General features: G+C 33.4%; 3 protein-coding genes across 10 annotated transcripts; 1 reads left to right on the top strand and 2 right to left on the bottom strand.

Annotated features, from left to right (window-relative positions):
- Positions 1-1509: 1509 nt before the first annotated feature.
- Positions 1510-4173, bottom strand: LOC105127756 (floral homeotic protein PMADS 2-like). 2 transcript variants are annotated; one of them, XM_011029160.1, is made up of 7 exons: positions 3860-4173; positions 3640-3706; positions 2977-3038; positions 2783-2882; positions 2571-2600; positions 2369-2413; positions 1510-1896 (listed from the first exon to the last, which is right to left on the bottom strand). In XM_011029160.1, the coding sequence occupies exons 1-7, from the start codon at positions 4045-4047 to the stop codon at positions 1747-1749; spliced, it is 642 nt and encodes a 213-aa protein (XP_011027462.1). In that variant the 5' UTR covers positions 4048-4173; the 3' UTR covers positions 1510-1746. The 2 variants fall into 2 exon arrangements, with proteins under 2 accessions (XP_011027462.1, XP_011027463.1); XM_011029161.1 differs by having other exon boundaries at positions 1510-1890; positions 3860-4171.
- Positions 4174-9620: 5447 nt separating this feature from the next.
- On the bottom strand, positions 9621-12672 carry PTAC6 (plastid transcriptionally active 6). Of its 2 annotated transcripts, XR_842693.1 has the most exons (7): positions 11997-12671; positions 11816-11884; positions 11566-11670; positions 10913-11032; positions 10315-10404; positions 10048-10232; positions 9621-9857 (listed from the first exon to the last, which is right to left on the bottom strand). XR_842693.1 is itself a non-coding variant. In XM_011029159.1 (6 exons), the coding sequence occupies exons 1-6, from the start codon at positions 12474-12476 to the stop codon at positions 10116-10118; spliced, it is 981 nt and encodes a 326-aa protein (XP_011027461.1). In that variant the 5' UTR covers positions 12477-12672; the 3' UTR covers positions 9621-10115. The 2 variants fall into 2 exon arrangements, 1 of the variants encoding a protein (XP_011027461.1); XM_011029159.1 differs by having other exon boundaries at positions 9621-10232; positions 11997-12672.
- Positions 12673-17452: 4780 nt separating this feature from the next.
- Positions 17453-24760, top strand: LOC105127753 (wound-responsive family protein). Of its 6 annotated transcripts, none has more exons than XM_011029156.1 (13): positions 17453-17915; positions 18098-18184; positions 18323-18415; positions 18558-18634; positions 19626-20238; positions 20772-20871; positions 20968-21077; positions 21198-21281; positions 21997-22122; positions 22780-22917; positions 23010-23057; positions 23388-23511; positions 24089-24474. In XM_011029156.1, the coding sequence occupies exons 1-12, from the start codon at positions 17664-17666 to the stop codon at positions 23469-23471; spliced, it is 1812 nt and encodes a 603-aa protein (XP_011027458.1). In that variant the 5' UTR covers positions 17453-17663; the 3' UTR covers positions 23472-23511; positions 24089-24474. The 6 variants fall into 6 exon arrangements, with proteins under 6 accessions (XP_011027458.1, XP_011027460.1, XP_011027456.1 ...); XM_011029158.1 differs by having other exon boundaries at positions 24228-24314; XM_011029155.1 differs by having other exon boundaries at positions 17454-17915; positions 23410-23511; positions 24228-24352.
- Positions 24761-25044: the final 284 nt, after the last annotated feature.

Raw genomic sequence — 25044 nt, 5'->3', positions numbered from 1 at the left:
ACATATATATATATATATAAGAATTAAAAAAAAAAGGTAAATAAAAACATCACCAACAGACGTGGAGAGACATTGTCTTCCCCGTGACTTTTAGCTTTATTTACTTGTTGTTTGACTTCATTTATGCCATTTTATTTTTTCTTTCGAAAAGTGCAGACCACGTGCCTAACCCCAGGGTAATCACCCTTTAAAACAATCATGTCAGGCCATGTGAGGCTCTCGGAGAAGAGAGCGGGGTAGAGAGAGAATTAACCTCCGAAATCTTAGCTGAGTGACGCGTGAAATTGAATTAAATCAGATAAAATTTTAAAAACTTGGATTATCTAATGGACGGGCTGGAATTAATTAATCGCTGATGGTTCTTTTGTGTGTTTGGTGTTCAGCTAATGATGACATATTTGGTATTTTAATATAATTTGGTGTTCGGTGGTGTGGTTGGATAATTTATTTAAAAAAATTGATTTTTTTAGTTTTAAATTATTATTTTTATTATATTTTTGGATTATTTTAATATGATGATATTAAAAATAAAAAAAATATTATTTTAATATATTTATAAACAAAAAATACTTCAAAAATATTTTTATCTCATTTCTAAATATTTTTTTAAATAATTTTTACTTAAAATATATTTTTTTAATTTTTATATTTTTAACATTAAAGTATTAAAACCATGGAAACATATTGAATTTTTTTTTATTAATTTAATAATATTTTAAATAAAACATATTTTAGAAACATCAAAAAGTAGAATTCAACACACTAATGGCAAAATAGATGTCCATAGATCACATTAAAAGAATAAAACCATCCAGGAAGGATCTGCGTCTCATCGTGGACTAATTACGCTACGAAGAAGGAACCTCTTCTTGCATTTTTCTGGGCTTGAGATAGCGGTGTGGGCTTATCAGATAAGAGCTGTGCCCTATGAATTAAAGGCCTATTAGGCCTTGTAACTTAATTTCTTGCATCCAAAAATGACTCGAATTAAATTGATACCACCCTATGTTTGCATGAAACCCCAAGGCACACCAAAAGAGAAGAGAAACAAGAAAAAGATAAGTTGCATCATTAAAATTAAAATCTGGTCTGTTTTTATATTTTAAAAGTATTTTTTAAATAAATTTTTATTTTATTTTTTAGATTGTAAAGTGTTGATATAAAAAATAAATATTAAAAATAAAATATTATTGTTTTATTGTATTTTTAAGTAAAAATCACTCTAAAAAATAAATGTTATCACATGTTTTTTTTTTTTTTGAAAGAGCAAGCAAACAAGATAATAAATGTTATCACATGTTTTTTTTTTTTGAAAGAGCAGGCAAACAAGATTGCCCCCAGGCATAACCAGGTCACAAATTCCCCAAACCCAGGCTACAAATGAAGTTACGTGCCAGTTTTCAAGACTACTCGATTCATTTCTATCAAGGCTAGTTTTTTACTTTTAGAACTAAATAGTTGCTCACAACGCCATATCAAAATGAGACATTTTCAATATATATATATATATATGAGATGTGCACATAATTTATAAAGCAGATGGGCCTGGGCTCTGAATGCACACGCAGTCACACAGCAACATTAGTGTTTCACGGGCTAAGTGGTTCTCGCAAAGCTTGATTATACAAGTTTTAGTACGACTAGTGGCTTGAGATGACACCAAATTTATTAACACAAACACTGGACTGCTGAAAAGATTAATCAAGAAAGCAAATAAGAGGATTAGGGGTACAACCTGAGACCCAATTACATCCTCTCTTGCAAATTTGGCTGGATAGGCTGCACGCGGAATGCGAAAGGCACCTGGGAATTATAGTCTCTCACCCTTTGTTGATGATAAGCATTTTCCATCTCCATCGCATTCTCTTCCATGGCCATCTCTTGTTGTTGCTGTGTCTATATATATATATATATATAAAGAGAGGATATACATTGATAAAATTTCAAGGAATAAATATTCACAGTAGGATTGAGAGCCAGGCAGGGCCATCATGATCTACTTATGTCATGGGATGATTCAATTAAACCAATCAAGATATGGAGTTGATTTCAGTTTTTGGTCAATCTCGAATATATATTGACCAGGGCATACACAGACTTGAGTCAGTAACCAAATTCACTCATATTAACAAGATGAATGAAGGGACTAAACCTGCCAAGAGGATATATTTTTTTTCTCTTTAACTTTTACTGTTTCAGTCACTTGAGTTTATGTTAGAGCTTTCTTTTTGCTTTTTGGATAGACAATTGGTCTGGTTAGTTAATTAGTTTGATGTGTGGTGATGGCATAGCCAATTCCCCATGCATGAAACAGTACATACAAGCTAGCACACGTAAAATTCAGAGTGAAGGTGATGGATTATTATACCAGAACGAACTGGAGGTGCTTGAACTCCTCATCCAATATCTTTTCCTGAAAATTTCCAGGAAGAAGGAATATAGTTAGACAAAAAGCAAGACTTTAACTAGTTTTTGCAGGAGAAACCCGAAGATAATAAATAGACGCCAACAAAATCGAAGCCATAATCTTGGCACTCGTAATATGAAGTGACGGTTTGAAATATACATACATTTTGCTCCAACATGCTGTGGAACTCCATCTGCCAAGATCAAGGAAACTAAAAATAAACATTAAAGAAAAAAACAAATAAAGGGACACTGCACTGACCTGCTTATTAAGCCTCACACACGCGCGCGCGCACAGATATATATATCAATTATCAAGAGCTTGGAATTAGCAAGCAAATAAACATTTATTTTTTATTACAGAACACTGCACTACCTGCTTTTTACGGACAGCAGCAAGGCCAGTATCAAGGACTTCCTCTATGGCCATCAACTCTTTGTGGGGCAAAGATGAGATATCCTGCCCTTTCAGATGCCTGGAAATTCACATATTTTGACATTATCAATCGAGAGAAAGAAAATTGAAATTAATCGAGATCAAAGAGATCAAAGGGAGGAAGGGAAATCTACCTCAGCTCAATCTGCATGCTTTCATTCTCTTTCTTGATTCTGTCAATCTCGTTGCTGAGGTTCTGTGTTATATATATATATGAAGAAACCCTAGGTCTTAATTTTTTCTTCACAAACACATGAATATAAAAAATAGAAATTCGAGAAAAGATAGACAGATGATGAGCGTTGGTCCTTTTAGACTGTTCATATGGTTAATAGGCTTCTGTTCCAAAGAACAAAACAGTCTTCTAGTGGTGTCTCTGTGAAGCAGCTTGTAAAGAGAGTAGATTCGATCGCCAGTGTAGATCTATTTTTGGAAACAGATTTCATTTCCTTGTTGTCTAGCCAGCACGTCTTATTGATCATTCAATTTTAGCAAGGAAAAGGAACTCATTAATAAAACAATTTGTACTAGATCTGTCCATGAAATACTACTTTTGGTTTTCTTTTTAAATAGTATAAAAACAATATTGTAATAGATTGCATCCCTTTTGTAGATCTGTTCATAGGATTCAAGGTTGATGTCGTCGCTTGCTATAATCATAGCAAAATATATAAAACTTCATCTTATTTTCCATTGGAAGAACAAGATGCTTCAAAGGTAAATACAACAGACAAAAGTTGTTGGATCAGATATTAGGGTGGGGGGGGGGGGGGGGGGTGAAGAGAATTAAACCCTACCTCGTGTTTAGCATCCCACAGCCTCTTACCAGATTGCTTTTGATACTTGTCCAACAGATCGACCACCCTTCACCGTCAAAAAAAAAAATTGAGACAAAAAAAAAGGGTAATAAAAAATATAAAGACGACTAGAAAGTTAACAGGAAAAATAAAACAAAAGAGAAAAAACGAGAACTATAAAATTCTAGACAAAACAGCAGGATAAACTGAAACTACATACGTAGTGGAAGGGCTGCAGTACTCATGCATCCTTCCAGAACTAGCAAAGATGACAAGAGAAACTTGAGCATCGCATAAAACTGTTATCTCCTTAGCTTTTTTTATGATCCCACTTCTCCTCTTAGAGAAGGTCACTTGCCTGTTGCTTGAGTTTTCAATCCTCTTGATCTCAATCTTACCTCTCCCCATCTCTCACTACACGCACAGAGAACTCTTTCCTATTATTTTTTTTTACTTTTCTTGATTTCAAAGTGAAGGTGTGAGGCCGAGATAATATATTAAAGGAGTTAAAGAGATATCAGAGAAACAGGGCAAAGCAATAGAAGGGCTTACCATTACGGGTTAGAGGATATAAAACTTTCGCGTCGAACAGAACGAGAAGGGTTTGTTTGTGGGTTGTTGACAAAGCCAAGCCAAGCCAAGCCGACCGCTTTTACCTGGTGTTTGATATGGCTTTGTTAGTTTGTTTCACCTCGTTAACCATTGGTTCTTTTTCTCCCTCCTGCGAAGCTGGCTGATACTAATTGTTGCTTAGGCTTTTGATTTAGAAATCTAGACAAGACTTTAACATAGACTAGGGTGTGATCGATACGTAAAATGCTGTTGCGGATCTCGAACTGGATAGAGGTGTCCTAACTTAGGTCTTCCTGTTAAAAAAAAAAAGATGAGGGTCTTGAGGTATATATGTGATTGTCTTGTCTAGGGTTTGAGTGGTGAAAACATATATGTAGTGAAATAATCAAACCTCTAGGCTTTAACCATCAAATCGAAAAATCAATTGGGTATCTTCTCGATAAATTTCATGCCAAGAGATAAGGAATATGGCTTTCATGTCAAAAGCTTCTCATGTGCCCTGTTGATAAATGAAAGGGCATGGATTTCAGGCTCCAAATTGTCACGGTCATGTGCATGCCTAGCTAGCTGCTGTGAACATAAACAGTAGGGGCAAAAGGTTACCGCAAGGTTTACGTGCCCTATTGATAGATGAAAGGGCATGGATTTCAGGCTCCAAATCGTCATGGTCATGTGCATGCCTAGCTAGCTGCTGGGAACTTAAACAGTAGTCAGTAAAACCATTGGGACTCTTGACTGATTAATTAAGAATCGATGTGATGGGGAAAGTTACACATTTTTGTACGCGGTATAATCGTACACGCTGCAGGAGTGCAGGTAACCTTGCGTCTCTTTACTCTGGAGCGATACAAAGGTCCACTCTGAGGAATTTAGAAAAATTAAGATTACTGTTCTTCTTCTTTTTTTTTCATTTTTTTATATTAGCACATTAAATCTATCATCAAATATTAAAAAAACATCAATATTTTAAATCCAAGCGCAAAAACACAAGATTCCTGATGTAGGTGTGATCATCTGTACTTCAACATCTCTTTGGTTTGGACTATTAATCTGTCTTTTTTTTTCTTTGGTTAAATAAAACGTCCGGGACTATGGCTGGAACGAAGCTTGTGGGGGGAGCTTTCTTGCTGACTTGTTTAGGTGGCTGCTGATTTTGTCCAAGGCTGTGCGCTAGCTTCCTTTCTTAATTGCTTAGATTTCTTTGGATCTGGGCAAGTGTTCTTGACGCCTCTACTTAAAACTGGGCTGGTCTGATTCTGTCTAGTTAAATTACGCACCTTAATGAAAATGAGAATTCTGTGTTTTTTTTTTTTTCACAAAGAAGATAAGGGGTTGAAGGGCAGCTCAAAATATAAAATAACCAGGGAGAGACCATGGAATTGAATCGTATTGGGCTTTCTCGAGTTATGTGCCTCTGAGGAACCAAGATATCCGCAGCTCATATAAACTTGAGGCCATGGACATATAGGTAAATTAAGCACATTCATGCATACCCGTAGGCGATTTAAAGGTCGCGTGTATTTACCGCTGCATGCCAGAGAAGGATATTTGATGGGGTTTGAGTTATTTCACCGCATCAAGGTGGAGAACGCGATTGATATTGATGTTTTGAGCATTTGATTATTATTTTTATGACAGGATAAACCAAAAAAAAAAGTGTTAAAGATATAAGAGACGTACTCTACAGGGATGGAAGGAAATATGTTTGATAATAGTATGAAATATAATATATTTTGTTTAGTTAATAATAAACAAGATAAAATAAAATATAAATATAAATATGTGTTTTGCCATTGATATTTTTTTTTAAAAAAAATGAATTGTTGTTTTACTAGTGCGAGTTAATAGTGAAATAATTTTTTTATATTATTATTAATTTTAAAATATATAAAATTAATTAAAATACATATAAGTTAGTCATACACTCGTATTAACTAAAAAGAATTTTTCTTTTCATGGCAACATGAAATGAATTAAAAGTTGGAGAATAAAATAGTTTTTTTAAGATTTAACCTTCTTTTTTTTTTGTTGTATAAGATTATCTATAATTCACATGTAAACATTGATTTAGCATGACGATTAAAATTAAAGGAGAATAAAATAGTTTTTTTAAGATTTAATCTTTTTTTTTATAAGATTATCTATAATTCACATGTAGACATTGATTTAGTATGACGATTAAAATTAAGTTTTTTTTATTTTAAATTGATATTTTTAATTTGTCATTTAGTATTATATTTGTTGGTGATCGAATTTTGGATTTTTTCATGAAATTTTCTTATTTTTTTAAAAAAATTTTTTAATTTGTCATTTAGTATTATATTTGTTGGTGATCGAATTTTGGATTTTTTCATGAAATTTTCTTATTTTTTTTTAAATATGTTTTATTATTAAATAAAATTATCAAGACTTTTTAAAAATAAAGTTACTGTCTTTTATTTTTAATATTAGCAAGCGTTAGGTTTTTTTTACTAGTAATTGTTTTTGTTTTCTTGCCATTAACTTTTTTATATAATAATTATTCATGGCCAAGAAGATAACATAATAATTACGATTTCCCCAACCACTAGATAATTTTACAAATCTAATAGTTATACATATTAAAAATGAAAATATCTAGGTTAACAACACAACCACAAATTGCAGGTGTAAAAATAAACAAAATATTTATTACTCGTCTTAAATTCTCAAGCATAATTAGTTGACTGTGTTGACACATAAGGTGTAAATCCATCAGTCAAAACTTGCAAATTAAACAGCGATAATCGGTTTGTGTAAGCAACACAGTTACTACAAGGGGCAATCTGTCCCAGGTACATCTCGTATGCAAAGGGAAGTTCTCATGGACAACCAAGTGGCTCTGTTAGAAACATTAAATGTAACGTGGTCCTGGTTATGTTCCAAAGTTTTGTTTATTTAAAGATTACTAGTTTAAGTGCTATTAAAAATTTATTAAAATTTTATAAGATTAATTGAAATGTAAATATATTTTTCGTCAGATATCACAGCAAAAAAAATAAAAAAATAAAAATAAACCGGTGGCTCCACCGCAATGTCTGATGTCGAATTCAAGGCCACCAGTGACGCCATTTTGGATGGCGGAGGTTTTGACACGGGGGGTGGAGAACCTCGCTATGAAGCTCTCATACCACTGGATTGTCTGGGCTCAACCGAGGAGGCAGGGAAGTCTAGTAAGGATCTCTTTGGTACTGTAGTTAAGATGTTGTTTCGACCATAATTTTATAAGTATTTGTGTAATCAACACATTTACTTAAAAAAATATTTTTTTTATTATAAAAAATATAATTTATAATCTTTTTAAATTTTACATGATTTCACTAAAACAACTTTTTTAAAAAAATTATTATAAAAATATTTAATTTGTAATTTGTCATCGATGTCTATTCCCTCATGGCTGGCTTGACGATGCACTTGCCATGGCTCTTTTTGACTACGTGGACATTCAATTTTACAACAATTATACATGCGAGAATGGTGTCAATATTTATTTGAAAGTGTGTTATTTTTTAAAGTATTTTTTATTTTAAAATATTTTAAAATAATATTTTTTTAAAAAAAATATTTTAAAGTTTGACATATTAAAATAATTTTAAAAAATTAAGTTTTTTACAAACATTGTTTAACATAATACTAATTACTAAAAAAACCCACGTATTTGTGAAACCAATAAACATATATGTTCCAGTCTAAAAGTTTGGGCCAGACTAGTAGAAAGGCATGGGTTAAAAGAGGATTTGAGAATGCGGTAATTATTTATTTTTAATTTTTTTAAAATATATTAAAATAGTATTTTTTTAATAAAATTATTTTTAATATCAGCTATTTTAAATATATTAAAATAGTATTTTTTAATAAAATTATTTTTAATATCAACTAATTTAAAAATAAAAAAATAATATTGATATTTTGATACGTTGATATCAAAAATAATTTTTTAAAAATAAAAAAATTATTTTGATGTAATTCCAAGTAAAAAATACTTTTAAAAAACAACTATAACTAAAATTTTTTTTTGCTACATATAAATCTCAACAATAATTTTTATCAAACATATATCTAAGTTCTGTTATTACTGTTTAATTATATTTTAAAAAAAAATTAACTTTAAAGTGTTCTGTTATTACTGTTTAATTATATTTTTTTTTTAAATTAACTTTAAACTATAATATATTAATCTTAAAAAAAATCAAAAATCAAAAATATTATTTCAATTTATTTATTTATAAAAAATACTTTAAAAACAATCTTTACCACTCTTTCAAGCTGATCTCATTCTCTTAACAAGGTTTACTTCAACACAGAAGGGGAAAATCCAAGCTGAATTAGACAATAGACAATCCAAAACAACAACGTGGTTTGGATTTTATCAAAGAAAATTACCAGATCAAATAGACAAAATTAGTGAAATAACCTATCAATTTCCTGATTCTAAGACTAAGTCACTGTTTTCCTTCTACGTTCTATGCAGCGAATTCATTATAATCTACAAACAAATAAAGGGTTTCGAGGGAGACAGGGTTAAATTAGACTTGCGAGGCTACTTGGTCCATGGAGTTATATTCCGTATTTATTTTACATAGTAATAATTTTTATAATTATAATTTTAAAAAATTATTTTATAAAAATTATTTTAAATTAAAGTTAGTTTGATATTTATATATATTTGATTAAAACTGTAATTAAAATTAATATTAAAAAATTAATATATTTAATTAAAAATATTTTTCAATCTGAGATTATAAAATAATTTTAAAAATTATATATTAATATTAATAGTTTTTAATTTAAATATTATAAATTTAATAACTGCTATTACACTATGAAATAAATAATATTTTATAAAAAATATTTTTTATCATTCCATTAAACTTTTTACAATTTCATCACATATAAAATACATCCGACAAGAATTATAATTTTTTTAAATTCTTAAACACGCAACAACATTAGATAAAATATTATTAGAAAAAAATTAAGATTACAATTTTCCACGCAACAACATTAGATAAAATATTATTAAAAAAAAATTAAGATTACAATTTTAGTCTAATTTATCATTAATATCATTAAATAATATTAAACACTAATTTTTAAATAAAATATAATTAAAAATAAAAAATAAAATTTTTATTTTATTTTACTACGTGATAGATTAGTAGTTATGTTTTGAAATATATTAAAATAATATTTTTCATTTTATAAAATTTATTTTTGATATTAATATATAAAAAAATAATTTAATTTTTATTTTAAAAAATAGCATAATAACGATAATTTAACTATAATTCAAACATGACCTAATTATCATTTATAAAAAAAGGCTAATGATGGCATGGCTTGGCATTGACATATATCTGACACCCTATGGATTTTAATTTCTAAGTAGAGCTCATAAAAAATAATAAGTCCATATCAAAAATTGAGTAATTTTGAACATCTATCTAGAATCAGTCTTGCAAAGCATGTTGGAATATATAGCTGGTACATGGGGGAATTGGGCAATCGTGATGATAGTCCTAACAATCTGTTGTAAGAGTATATTTAGGCATCATCGACCCCACCAGACGGCTGTTCTTCACAGTTACGGATTTGACCATCTTCAGCTCTAGTAAAACGATCACTGGCTGAGAACAACAGACACAGAATAATTACAAGTCTAGGCAGATCACCAAAACTTGCAAATTAAAATACAAAAGAGGGAAAGTGCCATTCTCATGTCCCACAAGAGTTTCTTATAATTTTTGGCATCATCAGAAATTTCTTGGTAATAGAGATGAGGAGGTCCAGGATGCTAATATATGATGAAGTTCAAACCTCAGTGCATCTGCACTTGTTCTGACCACGCTTCTTTATATATGAGCTTCATCTCCAACGCTGATCAATTAGAACCAATTTGAAACATCAAAGTCCCGTAACTTTCTGAGATGCCTCTCCATATCTTGTCTAGACCTTGCCCACTCTTCCTTCTCTATAATAGTGGTGGGGTCTTCCCTTTCACTCTAAAAACATCAAAGCGAAAATCAATCCAGCAGTTGAAAGGATATAAAATTATGGTGGGTGATATGAAGCAAAGAAAGTTACCGAATGGATTATTTTGAAAGAGGTCCCTTTATCGCGTACTACAAGCAAGTCGGTCTTTCTATCCCTATTTCTTCCTCCAGGAACCGTGACCTGTTCATCCACACAGCAATAAATTAAACAAATGTGGGAGTCAAAGAACTGACGAGCCATAATTCAATAGCAACTTAATCAGTTAGTACTCAGTGGACTTAGGAACAAATCCTCTTCAACCTAAACCTCGACCCTAAGATACAAAGAATCATGTATCAAGTCGAACTATAAAGTAATGAGAAACAAAAAAGTCAAGCCTGTCCACTATTTTCCCTTGTCCTTTCCTAATGTTATTCAATCATCTTATGCATGAGTTGTAGCAGGTAGGTAGATACAGAGGAATGAGGAAGATTGCGGAGCACTACTATATATATATATAAAAAAAAAGCAATGAAAACAAGATTTTCACGTAACTACACTAAAGTTCTGCCAGCATCAAAATGGCAAATCCTCCTATTAACTCACCAGAATCAAAAGGTCTGATGGAAATCAGCGAAGACTAGAAAGAAATTAAGCATAAGCATGTTGTGATTAGATCAAAACCGGTTTAAAAGACTAAGTTTCTCACCAGTACTTTTGCTCTTGTTATTGACTTTGTTTTGGAATCAATAACGTAAATCTCATCAAAGTCTAGCACAAAATCGGGATCCCCCAACCTCCGGTTCCTGTAATGCTTAAACAAGAACACCTGCAATGAAAAATGTAGCTTGTGAAGCTGTGACAGCGAGTGGAATGACTATTAAAGACCATAAATGCCATCCCTCCAGGCTCTATACTCAGCTGACCTGTTAACCCAAAGCCTCTGTTTTCCCTCAACCTCAACTGCTATATTACTGTGCATCCATTTTTGCCCATAAAGGTTAAGAAAAAATATATACACTAGCAACAAATGTAGAGCTAAATTTATTTTTTCCTAATAAAAGTTGTGATACCATAAAATGCAGTTGAGCAATTCAATCACAAAATGTGCTATTTGGCACATCATATCTTAAGGTGATGAAATGAAACAGGTCAAACATATTATTCACTGGAGCACTTCGTTTTCACAATGAAACAGAATAAAACTTAGAAAGAATGAAATCTAAGTTCACATCGTAAAGCATTTCTGCAGCTGGTTTACGAATTTCAGCATAGGGGCAACAGAAAAGCAAAAACAATTGATTGCACCATCTGCTACTAAACATGACATTAATGTCACATATTACCAAATAATCACCCCACCTTCCAGATCTCCCTCTCGGATTTATAAAATGGATCTCGAGGCGCATCGATGGGTGGTTCAGTAACATTATAACCTCCATAGTCAGTCTGTGCGCATCGTATGTACTGTAATTTAAAAAAATAAAATAAAATAAACCATTGAAATTCAACAAATATAAGATTAGCTAGCAAAACGTGACTTTAAGCTTTATAAGAACTACAAAGACCTTGGTACTTGTAATTGCACTAAAAATAACAAAAATTCTATTACCTTTTGAGGCATTGGAGCAAGAACCTTCGGTATAGCATAAACATCTGTATCCGGTGGAGTAACATACATCTACAACCCATTAAAAGAAAACCCACATGAAACAAACAATCCAGATAACCAAATCAGTAAAAAATAAAAAAGAAACACCTAAATGCATCAGGGGGGGGCGGGGGCGGGGAACCTCTCTAAAATCATAGACGTCATCGTCAGGGTCAGGCGGCTTCCTAATAAAGAAGTCACAATCGAACAAGCTAATTTTATGAAATTCTTCCTCGTTAATCCTATAATCGACAATTTTCTCGGAATCCCAGCCTTGTGTGTGCACAAAACTCTTACTATTCACCATAGAAATCTCCTCGTCTTCGTTAGCAACTGCGATAGCTGAAGCAGACAAAGGTTCGTACTCAACGTCGTAGTCTTTCTTATTGTCCAGTTCCTCCACTTCTTCCTCGTCCATGTCATAGTCATCTGGCCCCCCTCCATCTGCGTCTCCGTCGTCGGCTTTGGGAATGAACCTTTTTGGTGGGAGTTTGAAGGTGAAATTGTATGAAATTGGTGTGAGTTTGATGGAGGAGGGGAAGAGAGGGGCGGTGGTCGTTAGGATTGAGGGTTTTCTGGTGAGGAGTGCTGGAGAGAGCAGGGAAAGTGTGGCGGTGATCATGGTGATTGGGAGGTGAGAAAGTGTGAGGCAATGGAGGGGGTTTAGTGATTGGGTTTTTGAGTTGTTGTTGCGTGCGGGCAGGAGTTTTAGGGAGGATTTGCAATTTAACAGGTGTCGGTTTGTGGATGGTGGTGGATTGACCGTTCGGCTGCGAGAGAGTTGGTTCTCCGTCAGAAACAAGCGTTATCGTCAGTAGAGGGTGAAATCCACCGTGCATCACATATTTTAAACGCTGCCCGGGGATTGATATGGAGCACAGCCCGAGTTAAGAGGTGACCTCAATTACTTTTATATAAAAACCGGGTCAACCAAGTTTTTTTAACCCGACCTGGTTCCTAGAAGTCAACCGACTTCCAGATTTTAAAACCATATCGGGCCCATTATTGTAGCTCTACACGTATCTGTAATGTGGATTGTAATACTGAATGTATAAATTTGCCTACAATACCTTTGATACCAAAAAAAAATCAAGCTTGACATAAGGGGGTGTTTTTACCTTTTTACCTTTAAATTCACAATGTAGTTACTGAAATACTCTTAACGTCAAAGAAACCTTAGCTTTGGTCAATAGTTGTTTTCATCATTTTAACCTTGGTTTTATTATTAAAAGGGATTAGAGGAGTATTTATTCTCTAGTATTAAAAAAATTGCACACATCAACTTATTAAGGTGGTCACAATGTTCAAGCGATAGAGTTTGAATCCTCTTTAAAACTTTTTATTTCTTGATTGGTGTGTATTTTTCCTCTCCTTTCTCTACTATATAGTTTTCATACCTAGACATTTAAAATTTTAAAGTTGCCACTCAATTTATTTTATTTTTGGATTTAGTCTATTTTTTTTTGTTTGTAATTTTTGTCCTTCACCCTTATTATCATTTCTTGTTATTTGTTTTTTTCAATTTATTGTTATTAGGCTATAACTCAACTTGTTGATTTGTTTTTTTAGACGTATGTGTGACACATATACATCATTTTTCACTAAAATATTATAAACCTACGGTGTAATGCAAGTTTAAGTATAGTAATATAGCTGATAATGTTAGTGTTTATGCTATTATGATCGGATGTTTGGTGAGATGACAGACTTCATTTTGAATATTAGGGTAGAGGCTTCCTCGTAATCTATCACATATGTTCGAATCAAGCTTTTAGCTTCTAACCTGATGTTTTCCTTCTTTCTCCTATAAAGCTTCTTTCGACGTTCGATATTCGTCCATTCTCGCTAATACCCGGACAATTATGCAACTTTCTGAGCAGAAGAAGGACCAAACTTGAAAAACTCAAGAGAAATGATGTGTAAGAAACCTGATGAAAATTAATTCTTATAAGGTCTGGAAGCTCCATTTTTAACAAGATTGCTAGGTTAAACAATATCAAGGCATGGACCTTTTAGAGCAAGGGTGAGGTTTGTGACAAATCTAACAAAATTAAGAAATAAATAACCCTATATGGTTAAGAGTTTGTAAAATATCCTATTTTTAGAAGTACCCTAAAAAAAGTAGAAAAGGAAGAAGATTAAAAAAAAAAGAGAAAAAAGAAAGAAAGAAAATCATTATAGACTTTGAGGTCTCAACTTCACTCATCGAGCAAGAAAGGAATCTTTAAGTTTTTGATTTCCAGCTTTTAGCAGCTTGACTCTATTTTAAAGGTAAATAGTGAACACAACTAAATATTATAAGTATATTTTTACTTGTAGTAAAGTAAAAATGTTTACCACAATGGCAAATAAAGTTGTTGATAAGATATTTGAGATGATTGATAGAAACCTACAGGACGTGGGAAAAACACTGCATGCCTAAACACAAAAAACTATTTATTACAACAATAAAATTGCTTTTTACCATTTAAGGAAAATATCATAGGCTTATGAGCCAGGAGTGGTTCAATCTTTTCATACAACTACTAGTTATTACATATTTAATTGCAGGCGTGTGTGACTTTTTATCATTTTTAAGAAAAGTAAAATGATGTTTTTAGCCTAAAGGTCAAAAAATTTAATATTGTTGGCCAAAAAAATTTAAGTCTATTCGTTTTATAATACATCAAAGGGCATCCTTATCCTTAATAAAATAATTGATCATCACTATCTTGACCATAAAAATATTCACATTTAGTGCTCAAATATTCCATTCAACCAAGGTTGAATGGTGATGGTCAGGCTTTCAAATTGCTCAAAAAAATAAAATAAGGCTTAGAAAATTATAAGATCTCAAGTTGATTTTACATTTGCCAATTTTTTTACAACTTTAAAGGCATTTACAAGATTATTGAGTTGTGTATATTGTTTTTCATGTGTTTTCATGTCCAAAATTGATTGAAAAATAAGTTATTTGGTCTAATAGACTAAAAGAGAGTTTATGCCCTGTATTTTACCACTTAAGTTGTTGGAAACTAGGCAAGTGAATAAGGTGTCATATACTTCAACAAATAACATGTCATTCACTTTATTTTTATTTTTTCAATAAAAAAAAGGTTTGGATGACCCCTCTTAATAAAAACAATAAAGCCAAATGCGTGGACTTGCTATTGCGGGCAACGCACTGAGCATGTCCTTTTTACGTGCATTTACTTTTGTTTTATTAGCACTACAAATACAATTGTCATGCTAATTAACTAACTCTTCAACTTTTATATAATTTCTGATTAATATTATAAATTCATATTTGAGCCTTGATTATTATATTTTTATTATTATATATCTAATATGAAAAAAGGTGATTACAAAAAAAAGAGTCACATAGTTTAATCATATTTTTTACTTTTCTTATGTACTTTGATAAATTAAATTTTACATCTTTGATAAGATAAATTTTTTTTAAATAATAAAATTACTATCATATGTAATGTGTAAGGTAACTATGGTAAACGAAAAATCTTATACTATTTTATTTGAAACTTCAATATCACAAATTATAAGTTGTACACAGCAAAATAAAAAAAGAATCTTAACTTTTCTCGATAAAATCAACCCATAAACATCTCCTCCATTAGCATCGTTCCTTAGATTATCCTATAACCCTGGTCCCAACCATCCCTAAATTCATGATAACCACCCGTACCAATAATCGCACCATAATTGTCCTTACTTCACTAAATTACCTTGGGTTTCTCATCAATTCAACGGTGATCGTTACAATTTAAATTACCTTGGGTTTCTCATCAATTCAATGGTGATCGTTAATTGTAATGTCATTTATTCATATTTGATCACCATTTCCATAAACCCTCACTTGATTTTATAGTTTTATATGATGATTGACAAACTAAGGATGAAGTGAAAGGAATCCCTATTCTCGTTTAGATTGATTAAGGACCACAGGGTTATGATTGACAGTGAAAATAAGCATTATCATTATCATGGTGAATTTGAATCTAATTATGATAAATCATTTTTTAGTGATTTTTGAATTATTATAAATCAACCAATGACTTTTAAGTCAAACTCAAAGAATTATAGGAATAAAAACTGTTCGAACTGTGATTGTCATGAGAAAATGAGTGATGACTAGATAAAGGTTTATAGTATGAGGGTTATGAAAGAATTACAGGATTGATTGATTGAGCTGCTTGGAAGTAACGAGATTGAAAATGGTGAAAATATGATTGTTGTTCAAAAATACAAAAATTATACAAATATATAAAGAATTTTAGAGGCGGGGATATATGGTGATAAATGAAGTAAAAAGAGTATTTATAAGTATAACATGACTCTACTGAAACAATAAACGATATATTTGTTTTATATACATGGTGGTGGTGGTTAAGATGTTTTGGAGTTTTTAAATAGACTTGAAAATAATATCAACACATTAATGATTTTTCTAGCTTAAAACCATATATAAATTACAAACATAACATTTTAATATTTTTTTAAGCTTAAAACCATATATAAATTACAAACATAATATTTTATTTTTTTAACTTGATTTAATGATTATAAAATTTATATTTTTAACACAAACAATGATTTTAGTTTATAACTTTGTATTCACTTAGATAAATAAAAAATATGTCGATAAGAAAATTAATTTTAGATTTAAGAATTACATGTTTTGTGATTTAAAATCACTTATATTTTTAAAAAACCTATTGTTCCATAACTAGATAAAATAATTAAGTTAGAAGATATGAGATTATATGTCTCAATATGTATTTTTATCTTAGTTTATTGACTTAATATCTGGTTTAGATTAACAAATTTATCAACATTTATTGACATAAACAATTATTAATTTATTTTATTGAATATATATACTAGTCTTGTTTTACAATGAAAATTTATCGTAATAAAAATAAATTTTAAAATGATTATATGTTTAGGTTTAACAATAATATCAAAATTTTTTCCAGAAACCATATATTTTTTTATGTTTAATTTTTTTTTGTTACCTCGTAACATAGCATAGCGTGTACAAGAAACGTAGTTCGTCTTCTAATAATTCCCCACATTTTAACTTCGTACCAAGTGCAATCTTAAGGTGAAATTAGACAAAATCACACAACTTAATTCAAAACCCAACAGTAAAATTGAACAATTTACATAAACATAAATTTCTGGTTTTGTTTTGATATAAAAAGGATATTTGCAAGTGTTGTAGCTACTATTTTTTAAAATATTTTTTATTTTAAATATATTAATATAATATATACATTTTTATTTTTTAAAATTATTTTTAATACCAGTGTATAAAAATAATTTTAAATAATACAAAAAGTTAATTTTAAATAAAAAAAATTAAATATCCAGAAACACTATTTGTGAAACGGAATTCCAAACTGCCCCGTACTTTAGTTTATCAGAGGCCCGCTTTCAAGACCAATAGCACTGGACTTTCATCAGTTGAAGCCCAATATCCGACCCCATACCATAACCCGGTCGGGCAAAACTTATCAAAACGGGTTATGAACCGCCCTTTCCCTCCCTCGAATTTGCTCGGGAAAGAAAAACGCAAGAAAATTGCCGAAACAGAAAATATTTCACTCTTCAGTTAAACCCCCCAGAACCGTTTTCGCATCATCCCGCCCAACTATTCCTCCCCCCCCCTCTCTCTCAAAAAAACAAAAATTCACTCCTAGGGTTTCTTTCCTCAATCCTCTTCCTCTTCCATGTCTCTCGAGTCTTGAATTATCCAATCCTCACTCAAATCCCATACCCTAGAATTCTGACCAGACCTTGCACTGTCTCGATGGATGAAGGGAGCAGTCGTGGCGGTGGTGAAGGCGGGGGAGAATCGTCCTCGTCAAGGGTAACGCCGTCGTATGTAAAATTAGGAGACAGGCAAATATTCACCGTGGAGCTCCGACCCGGAGAGACGACATTTGTGTCTTGGAAAAAGCTTATGAAAGACGCCAATAAGGTCAACAGTAGATCCGCACCCGCCGCACCAGACCCTCCTCCCGTTAACGCCCACCCTAACCTCGAGTCTCGAATTGCCCCAGTAAGCCCCCTCCTATCTCCACTACGTAATCGCATGAAATTATACATGCACATGTCACTGCATATGTGTGTTTATTCGTCTTAATTACTATTTAAATTTGTAATGTATTTGGATAAATTATAATTAACCGGTGACTGGTAGCTGGAATTAGTTATTTACTGATGTTGCTAATTTTTGTCTAGCCACAAGTGATTGAGAATGAAGTGAAGGATGACCCCCCTCCGAATCGTTTCAGTGCTGTAATCGAGAAGATTGAGCGTCTTTACACAGTATGCTATACTTTGGTCCATGCATGTTATTGCCTTTTTGCTTGTAGTTCAAGGTGCAAAGTCCTCAATGATGTGCACGAGAATATAGGCAGATGTAATTGGCATTTCATTTTTTAACATGACTTGAATCCTTTACAGGGTAAGGATAGTAGCGACGAGGAGGATCTAATGGATGCTCCAGATGATGATCAGTATGATACAGAAGATTCTTTTATTGATGATGCTGAGCTGGTTGGTATCTTTAACTGTAGTTGACGTTCACCAACCCTTTTTCGATTTCTGCGAGGCTGTGACTTCTAGTACTATCATTGTGCAAAGGGCTTTTTTAAGTATGAAGAGGTTTACATCGTTCGTTAAAATATTCCTTCTGCAGGATGAATACTTTGAAGTTGATAATTCAGCAATCAAACATGATGGCTTCTTTGTTAACAGGGGGGAGCTGGAACGCATGTGAGTTACCTCATAACCTTTTCATAGCTTGCACTACAATGACCACGAATTGCTTTATTGAACAGCAGCTCTCTCTGCTTATTATCTGTTGGCTAGTATTTGCTTTCCCACAATACCACCAAACTGTTCTTTAAGGGTTGAGAAAAATCTTATTGCAACTGGATCCTTTTCAACTGAATTATTGCAGGAGATAGCATTAAGTTGAACATTGGGACCGTAGACTCCTTGCAACACTTGTAGAATATAGACAGTATAGTTGCATTTTTTAGAAGGAGCTCCCTTTCTCTTCTTTCAATTACTCGGTGTTGACCTAACTGGTTAGTAGGTATTAAATAGCATTGAAGGATATAGAGGTGGATTGGTCTGGAGCATAATTGAATTGGAGTTTGATCTGGAAAAATCCTTTTTATGCTTGTAACTTGTGTGATGAAGAATTCTCACACCATCTTACATGCAAGATTGCTGACTCCATGAAGAGAATATGAAGATCCTTCAGCTTCAATATGTCAGGAATGTTTTAGATGTTCTTAGCACAAAGTCTGGTCTACTGTCAAACTGACTTTAGATTGTGCTTCATTCAAGATGCTCCATATCCAAATTAGGTGTATTGTAGTGATTACAGTGGAATTGTACAGTTTAAATAAGCATTGCTGGTGCATACAACTTCCACATTCAAAAGATTTTCAGCCTTTCAAGATGTTTGCTTGTTGAGCGACTTTGATGATAGAATAAGAATTATACAGTTAATCCTGTCACTGACAGCTGTCATCTTCAAAATGATCATTAACCATGTGTTATCATATGGAACTTAAGCTAAGCAATACCTTGGCAATGCTGACTCCTTTGAAACTTCATCTTGTGGATTTGGTGTAAAATGCTTTCTTTGTAATTTATATCAAGGGAGAACTCATGTTTATGTATTTTCCTTATTTATGTATCAAGAACCCCTTGCTTTTCTCCTTTCTCAGTTCTATTATTTCCTTTTTGCAAGAAATGAACCTCCTGTTGTGCCTAACGAGAAACCAAAGAAAAGGAGAAGAAAAGATTTATTGAAGGCACCTAATGATTCTGATGATGGTCATATGTCAAATAAACTTGTGAAGCTGGGAAAATCAGCTGCGGAGAAGATGGCACTGCCTCCTGGAAAGAACTCTTTGAACATTTCTCAGAATTTGACTATGATAAGTGAGCAGTATGAGAATGTGAAGTTCCAGAATCAATCAAATTCACCTGGAATTTCTTCCAAAAAGAAACCTGCTGAAACAAAAATGAAGTTGGATCCATCTTTATCAGTGAAAGTTTTGAATGGCGATGCTTATGCATCTCTGGAAGAAACAAAGGATATTGAAAAGCCAAAGACCGGGTGCCTCCCACCAAAAAACCTCACTAGCAAACCTAAAAATGCAAGTGGATTCTCTGAATCTTCAAATCAGAAATATCAAGAAAAAAGTGCTTATGTGCAACCCAAGTCACAATCAGCAAAAACTGTAAACCATGGTGATGATCTTGAACCATCAGTTAGATTAAAAGAAAAGAATGGGGTCCGTGAACTTCCTGATCTCAATCTTAATATTTCTGACAGCAAGATTTACACACAAGCAGCAGTGAGTTTGCATATTTTTCTCTTATAATTTCTTTTGCATTGAGATATTTTTGCCAAAGAAAGTGATATTGACATTAGCATTTAGCACTATTTTAAAGATGGATATGGATTTCCATACATTACAACTCTGCAAATCTGGAAATGAGGATCCTGATGTTCTATCTTTGAATCCACTTCACAGCATCAGACATCTACAGACAGATGCAACTTTGAATCGACATTAGTGCAATAAACTGCGTTGCATGAGTTTGAGGCAGAAGTTTTTAGAATAATTTTATTTTTTATTTTTTTCTTAGAGTAGAAGATGGTGTTGGAAAATAGTCTCTATCACTTGCTTTCATGCATGTGCAAATTATTTCAGAACCATTCAGTTTCACAGTATGCTGACATGGTTTCTTATTCCAGGGAGATTGTAGTTCAAGGCTTTTGTCATGTACTGCATTTCTTGCTCATCACAGAAACTACAGCATTTTGTGTGGTGGTTTGATAATGTTTTAATGTTATTGACTTGATTTTGAATGTAACACCATTCAGAGAACTTCACATGTCCACAGAAAGGATGGTTCTAGTGTCAGGCCTAAAAGTTCGATGCTAGAAAAGGCTATCAGGGAGTTAGAGAAGATGGTTGCAGAATGTAAGCTTGAAATACTTGTCACGTATCCATTCCCAATTATTACAATATGGGGAAATTCCTTTCAGATTGAAACCTTTTTGTGTGTAAAAATTACAGCAAGACCGCCTGCTGTGGAAAATCAAGAGACTGATGCCTCAGCCCAGGCAATTAAAAGAAGATTACCTACAGAAATAAAGCTGAAGCTTGCCAAAGTTGCCAGACTAGCGGTACTAGAATTCTTAACATTTTTAAACCTATTCATCTCCTTTTCTGTTAATTGTTTTTGATAGTTGTACATGAAGGCTGGAAAGAAAAATAAAATGTTTGCTTTCCAATGGTTGCAACAGGCAAGCCAGGGAAAATTGTCAAAAGAGTTACTCAATCGTCTCATGAGTATTCTTGGTCACTTAATTCAGCTTAGAACACTGAAGGTATCTTCTTGTAGAAACTGAAGACTTGATTCTTAATTACGGCTGCATTGCTCTCCCTCTCCTGATTGCAACCACAATTCTCATCTGTGATATCTCCAACTAGTTGATGGGAGATGGTTGTGGTTGCTGCTCCTTGTGGACATAGGATTAAGTTGGCTATTAGGTGCTTCAAATCCTCTCACTCTCCTTTTGTTTTGAAAGTACTGAAGAACTGAATCTGGAAAATCAATTTTAAGTCACCACAACATTTCATTTTAATACTATTGAATATAATGAACAATTTTCTGTTTTTTAGATGAAAGGAAGTTTATTTACAGATGGAATGATCAAATCACACAATCAAGAACAAGACGCCTTGATATGAAAGACCACCAAAACACAGGCTTAACTAGTTGATTGTTTTGGTTCTTGAGTCACATCACCTAATCTATTGGCCACTGGAAGAGTTTCTATGGCCAATCAAGCTCTCTATGTTACTGTGATAGCATTATGATAGACTAAATGATAACATGGCAGTAATTGCTAGGGTGAATGAGAATGAAGTCTGTGTTATTGTTGCTGTCTTTATGCACCTTGGCCTAAAACAATGTTGCCAGATAACATGGCAGTAATTTGTTGAGCACAACATGCACCTTGGCCTAAAACAATGTTTCCAGGTAACATGGTAGTAATTTGTTGAGCACAACATGATGCAGTTGGTTTTTTTTTGCTGCAGAGGAACTTGAAAATAATGATTAACACAGGTTTGTCAGCAAAGCAGGAGAAAGATGACAGGTTTCAACAGATAAAGAAGGAGGTTGCTGAGATGATTATGACACGCATCCCCTCTGTGGAGTCTAATGTATGTTGATACATCTCTGTATCCCTATCTCTATCTCTCACACACTCAGACTGGCATTCAGAAGTGTCACGTAGGGCATTTAGGTACAATGCTCTTTTTGCTGGAGATTATTATTACCTAGAAGTCAATGGTAGATGAAACTGGACCGAGTTGAATAAGTAGTTTTCTTAGGACCCCCCCCCCCCCCCCCCCCCCCCCCCCCCCCCCCCCCCCCCCCCCCCCCCCTCCCTCCTCCTGCATATATACAAAGCTTCCATTTGGAATAGGCTACTTTACAAAGCCTTTATTCTGATGACACAAGTGCACTAAATACTTTTCAAATATGATTTAGGGTCATTTTTTCTATTCTTGGCATTTGGATCTATGTTTTTATTTTTTTTTCATATTTCCACACCCATCTTTGTTGTTTTATATATGAATCATCATTCTTTATATTTTTTGGGTTTGGACCATATTAAATGATGATTAGTGGTTCTCTTATCATATATCAATTCCATAGTAGTGCTTTGGCATCTGAAAATCTTGATATATTTGATTATTAGTTTTTATTATCTTGACAGCATCATATTGATGGAAGTATGAAAGCTCGTTGACTTTTGCATGCAAATACTCTTATTACTTTTTAAATACAGTATAATTGATCCAGTGATTTCTCAGGCATTAGTTCAACAAGCTGGAGCGTCTGATGATTTTCAAGAAATGGTATCTGATGAAAGAGGGGGGCTGAAAAAGAAATTTAGCATGGATGCTGTGTTGGAGGATAAAATTTGTGATCTCTATGACCTTTTTGTTGAGGTATATACGTGCTCAGAATGCCATGTTTTGATTTTGTGGAAATCTTTTTCTCTATCTATCTCATGTTTTGCTCTGACTTTTGATGATTCTAGGGATTGGATGAAGATTCAGGTCAACAAGTCAGAAAGTTATACGTGGAGGTTGTGCTTTCTTTTCCCTGTACATGTTTCTTTATGCTTTCATCTGTCAAATGTATTTTTAAATGAAATGGAGCAACTCCTTCCTCACTCTTTTCTGAAGTTTTGCTAACAGGTTGTTGATACTAGCTTTCATGGTTCTTTTTTTCTTTTTAAACTGAATGGTTGGACCAGTCTGTATTGATTTTCTTCAAGTCATATGCTCCTTAAAGCTCTGATATCACCTAGTTCTTGAACTTCTGTCCTTCTGGCAACGTGTGTCTTGTGCTGATATTTCTGTATGTGAACGCTAATTAAAATCTACTTTGTTTTTCTCTGATATGCTTTTCACAGTCTATTCCCATCTGTGATTCAGCTTGCTCAGTTGTGGCCAAGTGGTCTTATGGACAACCATGGGATCAAGCGTGCAATATGTAGGGCAAAAGAGAGACGGAGGGTTATGCACATTAGAAATAAGGTATGCAAGTCCCTCATATCTACCCCTCCACTCGATCCCTCATCTCATATTTGAAATTTTGAAACATGAAAGTTACCATTTCCTGGATGCTTTTTTTATTTTATTTTATTCATAGAGCTGTAACGATGTCTTGATTGATAAGACTTAATTCACAATTCTAATCACATGTCAATAGATTATGCAATGGTGAGCTGTGATTAATGAAGTGATTGGCATTTCAGGGTTCCAAAAAGCAATCTAAATTGACTAAAATTGGCTATATGTAGACTCACACCAGGGTTTTTTTTTTTTTTTGTCATTAAGTATAGTTGGGATAGAACAGGAGTGAAGGTTTCTGTATCAGTGGAGCGTTACATCTACTGTGGTTTGTAGATTTTAGATATTGGAATTGGTGATGCGCACTGTTTTATCATTTCAAGGACCTTTGCTTCTTATTATTGGAAGGAGTTTTTTTTCATCGTCTTTTGGTACCTCCAATTCTGTTGGCCCTTTCTCTGAAATCCCGTGCATCTTCTGCCTTTTTTTTCTGGGGATGCTGATGGTGATCCCCCGCCCCCCTTTTATTTGTTATTTTTAGGATCAAGATAAAATAAAGAGTAAAAAGATGTTGACTCCTAAACAAGAGGAGGGTGTTAGAATTGAGTCTGGTACAGTTGCTCAGCCACATGTGCAAGAAAGGTTGGCCACTGATATGGTTGGTCCTGTTTTGGCCTTAGCTCGCAAGCCGGCTCCCAATTCCATAGCAGCAGCTGCTCAGTTTCCTAGTCCTTCAGCAAACGGTCTTGAATTGGACAAGCTAAAACAAGAGAAGCCAAAAGGAAGTTCAAGCAATTCCATGGATGGTGCAAAGATGGGAGTTGATGGTGCTTTGCCAAAGAAGGTAAAGAGGAAGCCGGAACAAGAGTTGGATGGAACTCATCCCCGCTCAGAGAAGTTGCATCCTCGATCTAGCGGGGAAAGACAAAAGTCTCTTAAGCATGCATCTGGTCTTCCCCAAAAGTTAAACCTTCAATCATCTGCCCCTCCAAGCTTCTAACCGTCGAGCTGACTTAATGATAGTTCAATTAGGATGTTCACACCAAAGAAGTGATTGTATAACATTAGTGCTTTTCTTTTTCTTCCCAGCAGGCGTCATCAATTCTGACCAGCTGATTGATACCATTTTTGTAATCAAATTGTGTTGTTTGAAGAGTCGTGGCTTGAAGTGTCATCTCATCTCAAATAAGAGATGCAGATTGCTTGTGCAAAATCCCTGTCTGTTCTCGCTGCCCCTTTCCTGGGAGTTCTTTCCCTTTCTTGCTATCTAGTTTGGTCCGTTGCCTTGTTTATAGTAGTTGATAGTGGTTAGCGGTGATATCTGACCTTCAGAGCAGACTCTTTGTGTGGTCTGATGGATGAATTGGGGTTCTGTTTTGCTATTGAGTTCAATCTCTGCTGGTCTGCTGCTTTTGAACTGAAACAGAGGCTTGCAAACGGTGAAAGATAAAATAAGAAAATCTGTTAATAAACGAACAAAATACTAGTAAATTCCGG

This window comes from Populus euphratica, unplaced genomic scaffold (genome assembly GCF_000495115.2).
Source record: "Populus euphratica unplaced genomic scaffold, PopEup_1.0 scaffold93.1, whole genome shotgun sequence".
In the NCBI taxonomy this organism is placed as follows: Eukaryota; Viridiplantae; Streptophyta; class Magnoliopsida; order Malpighiales; family Salicaceae; genus Populus; species Populus euphratica.
The sequence above is the reverse complement of the archived record's forward strand: the minus strand, read 5'-3'. Positions and strand labels throughout refer to the sequence as shown.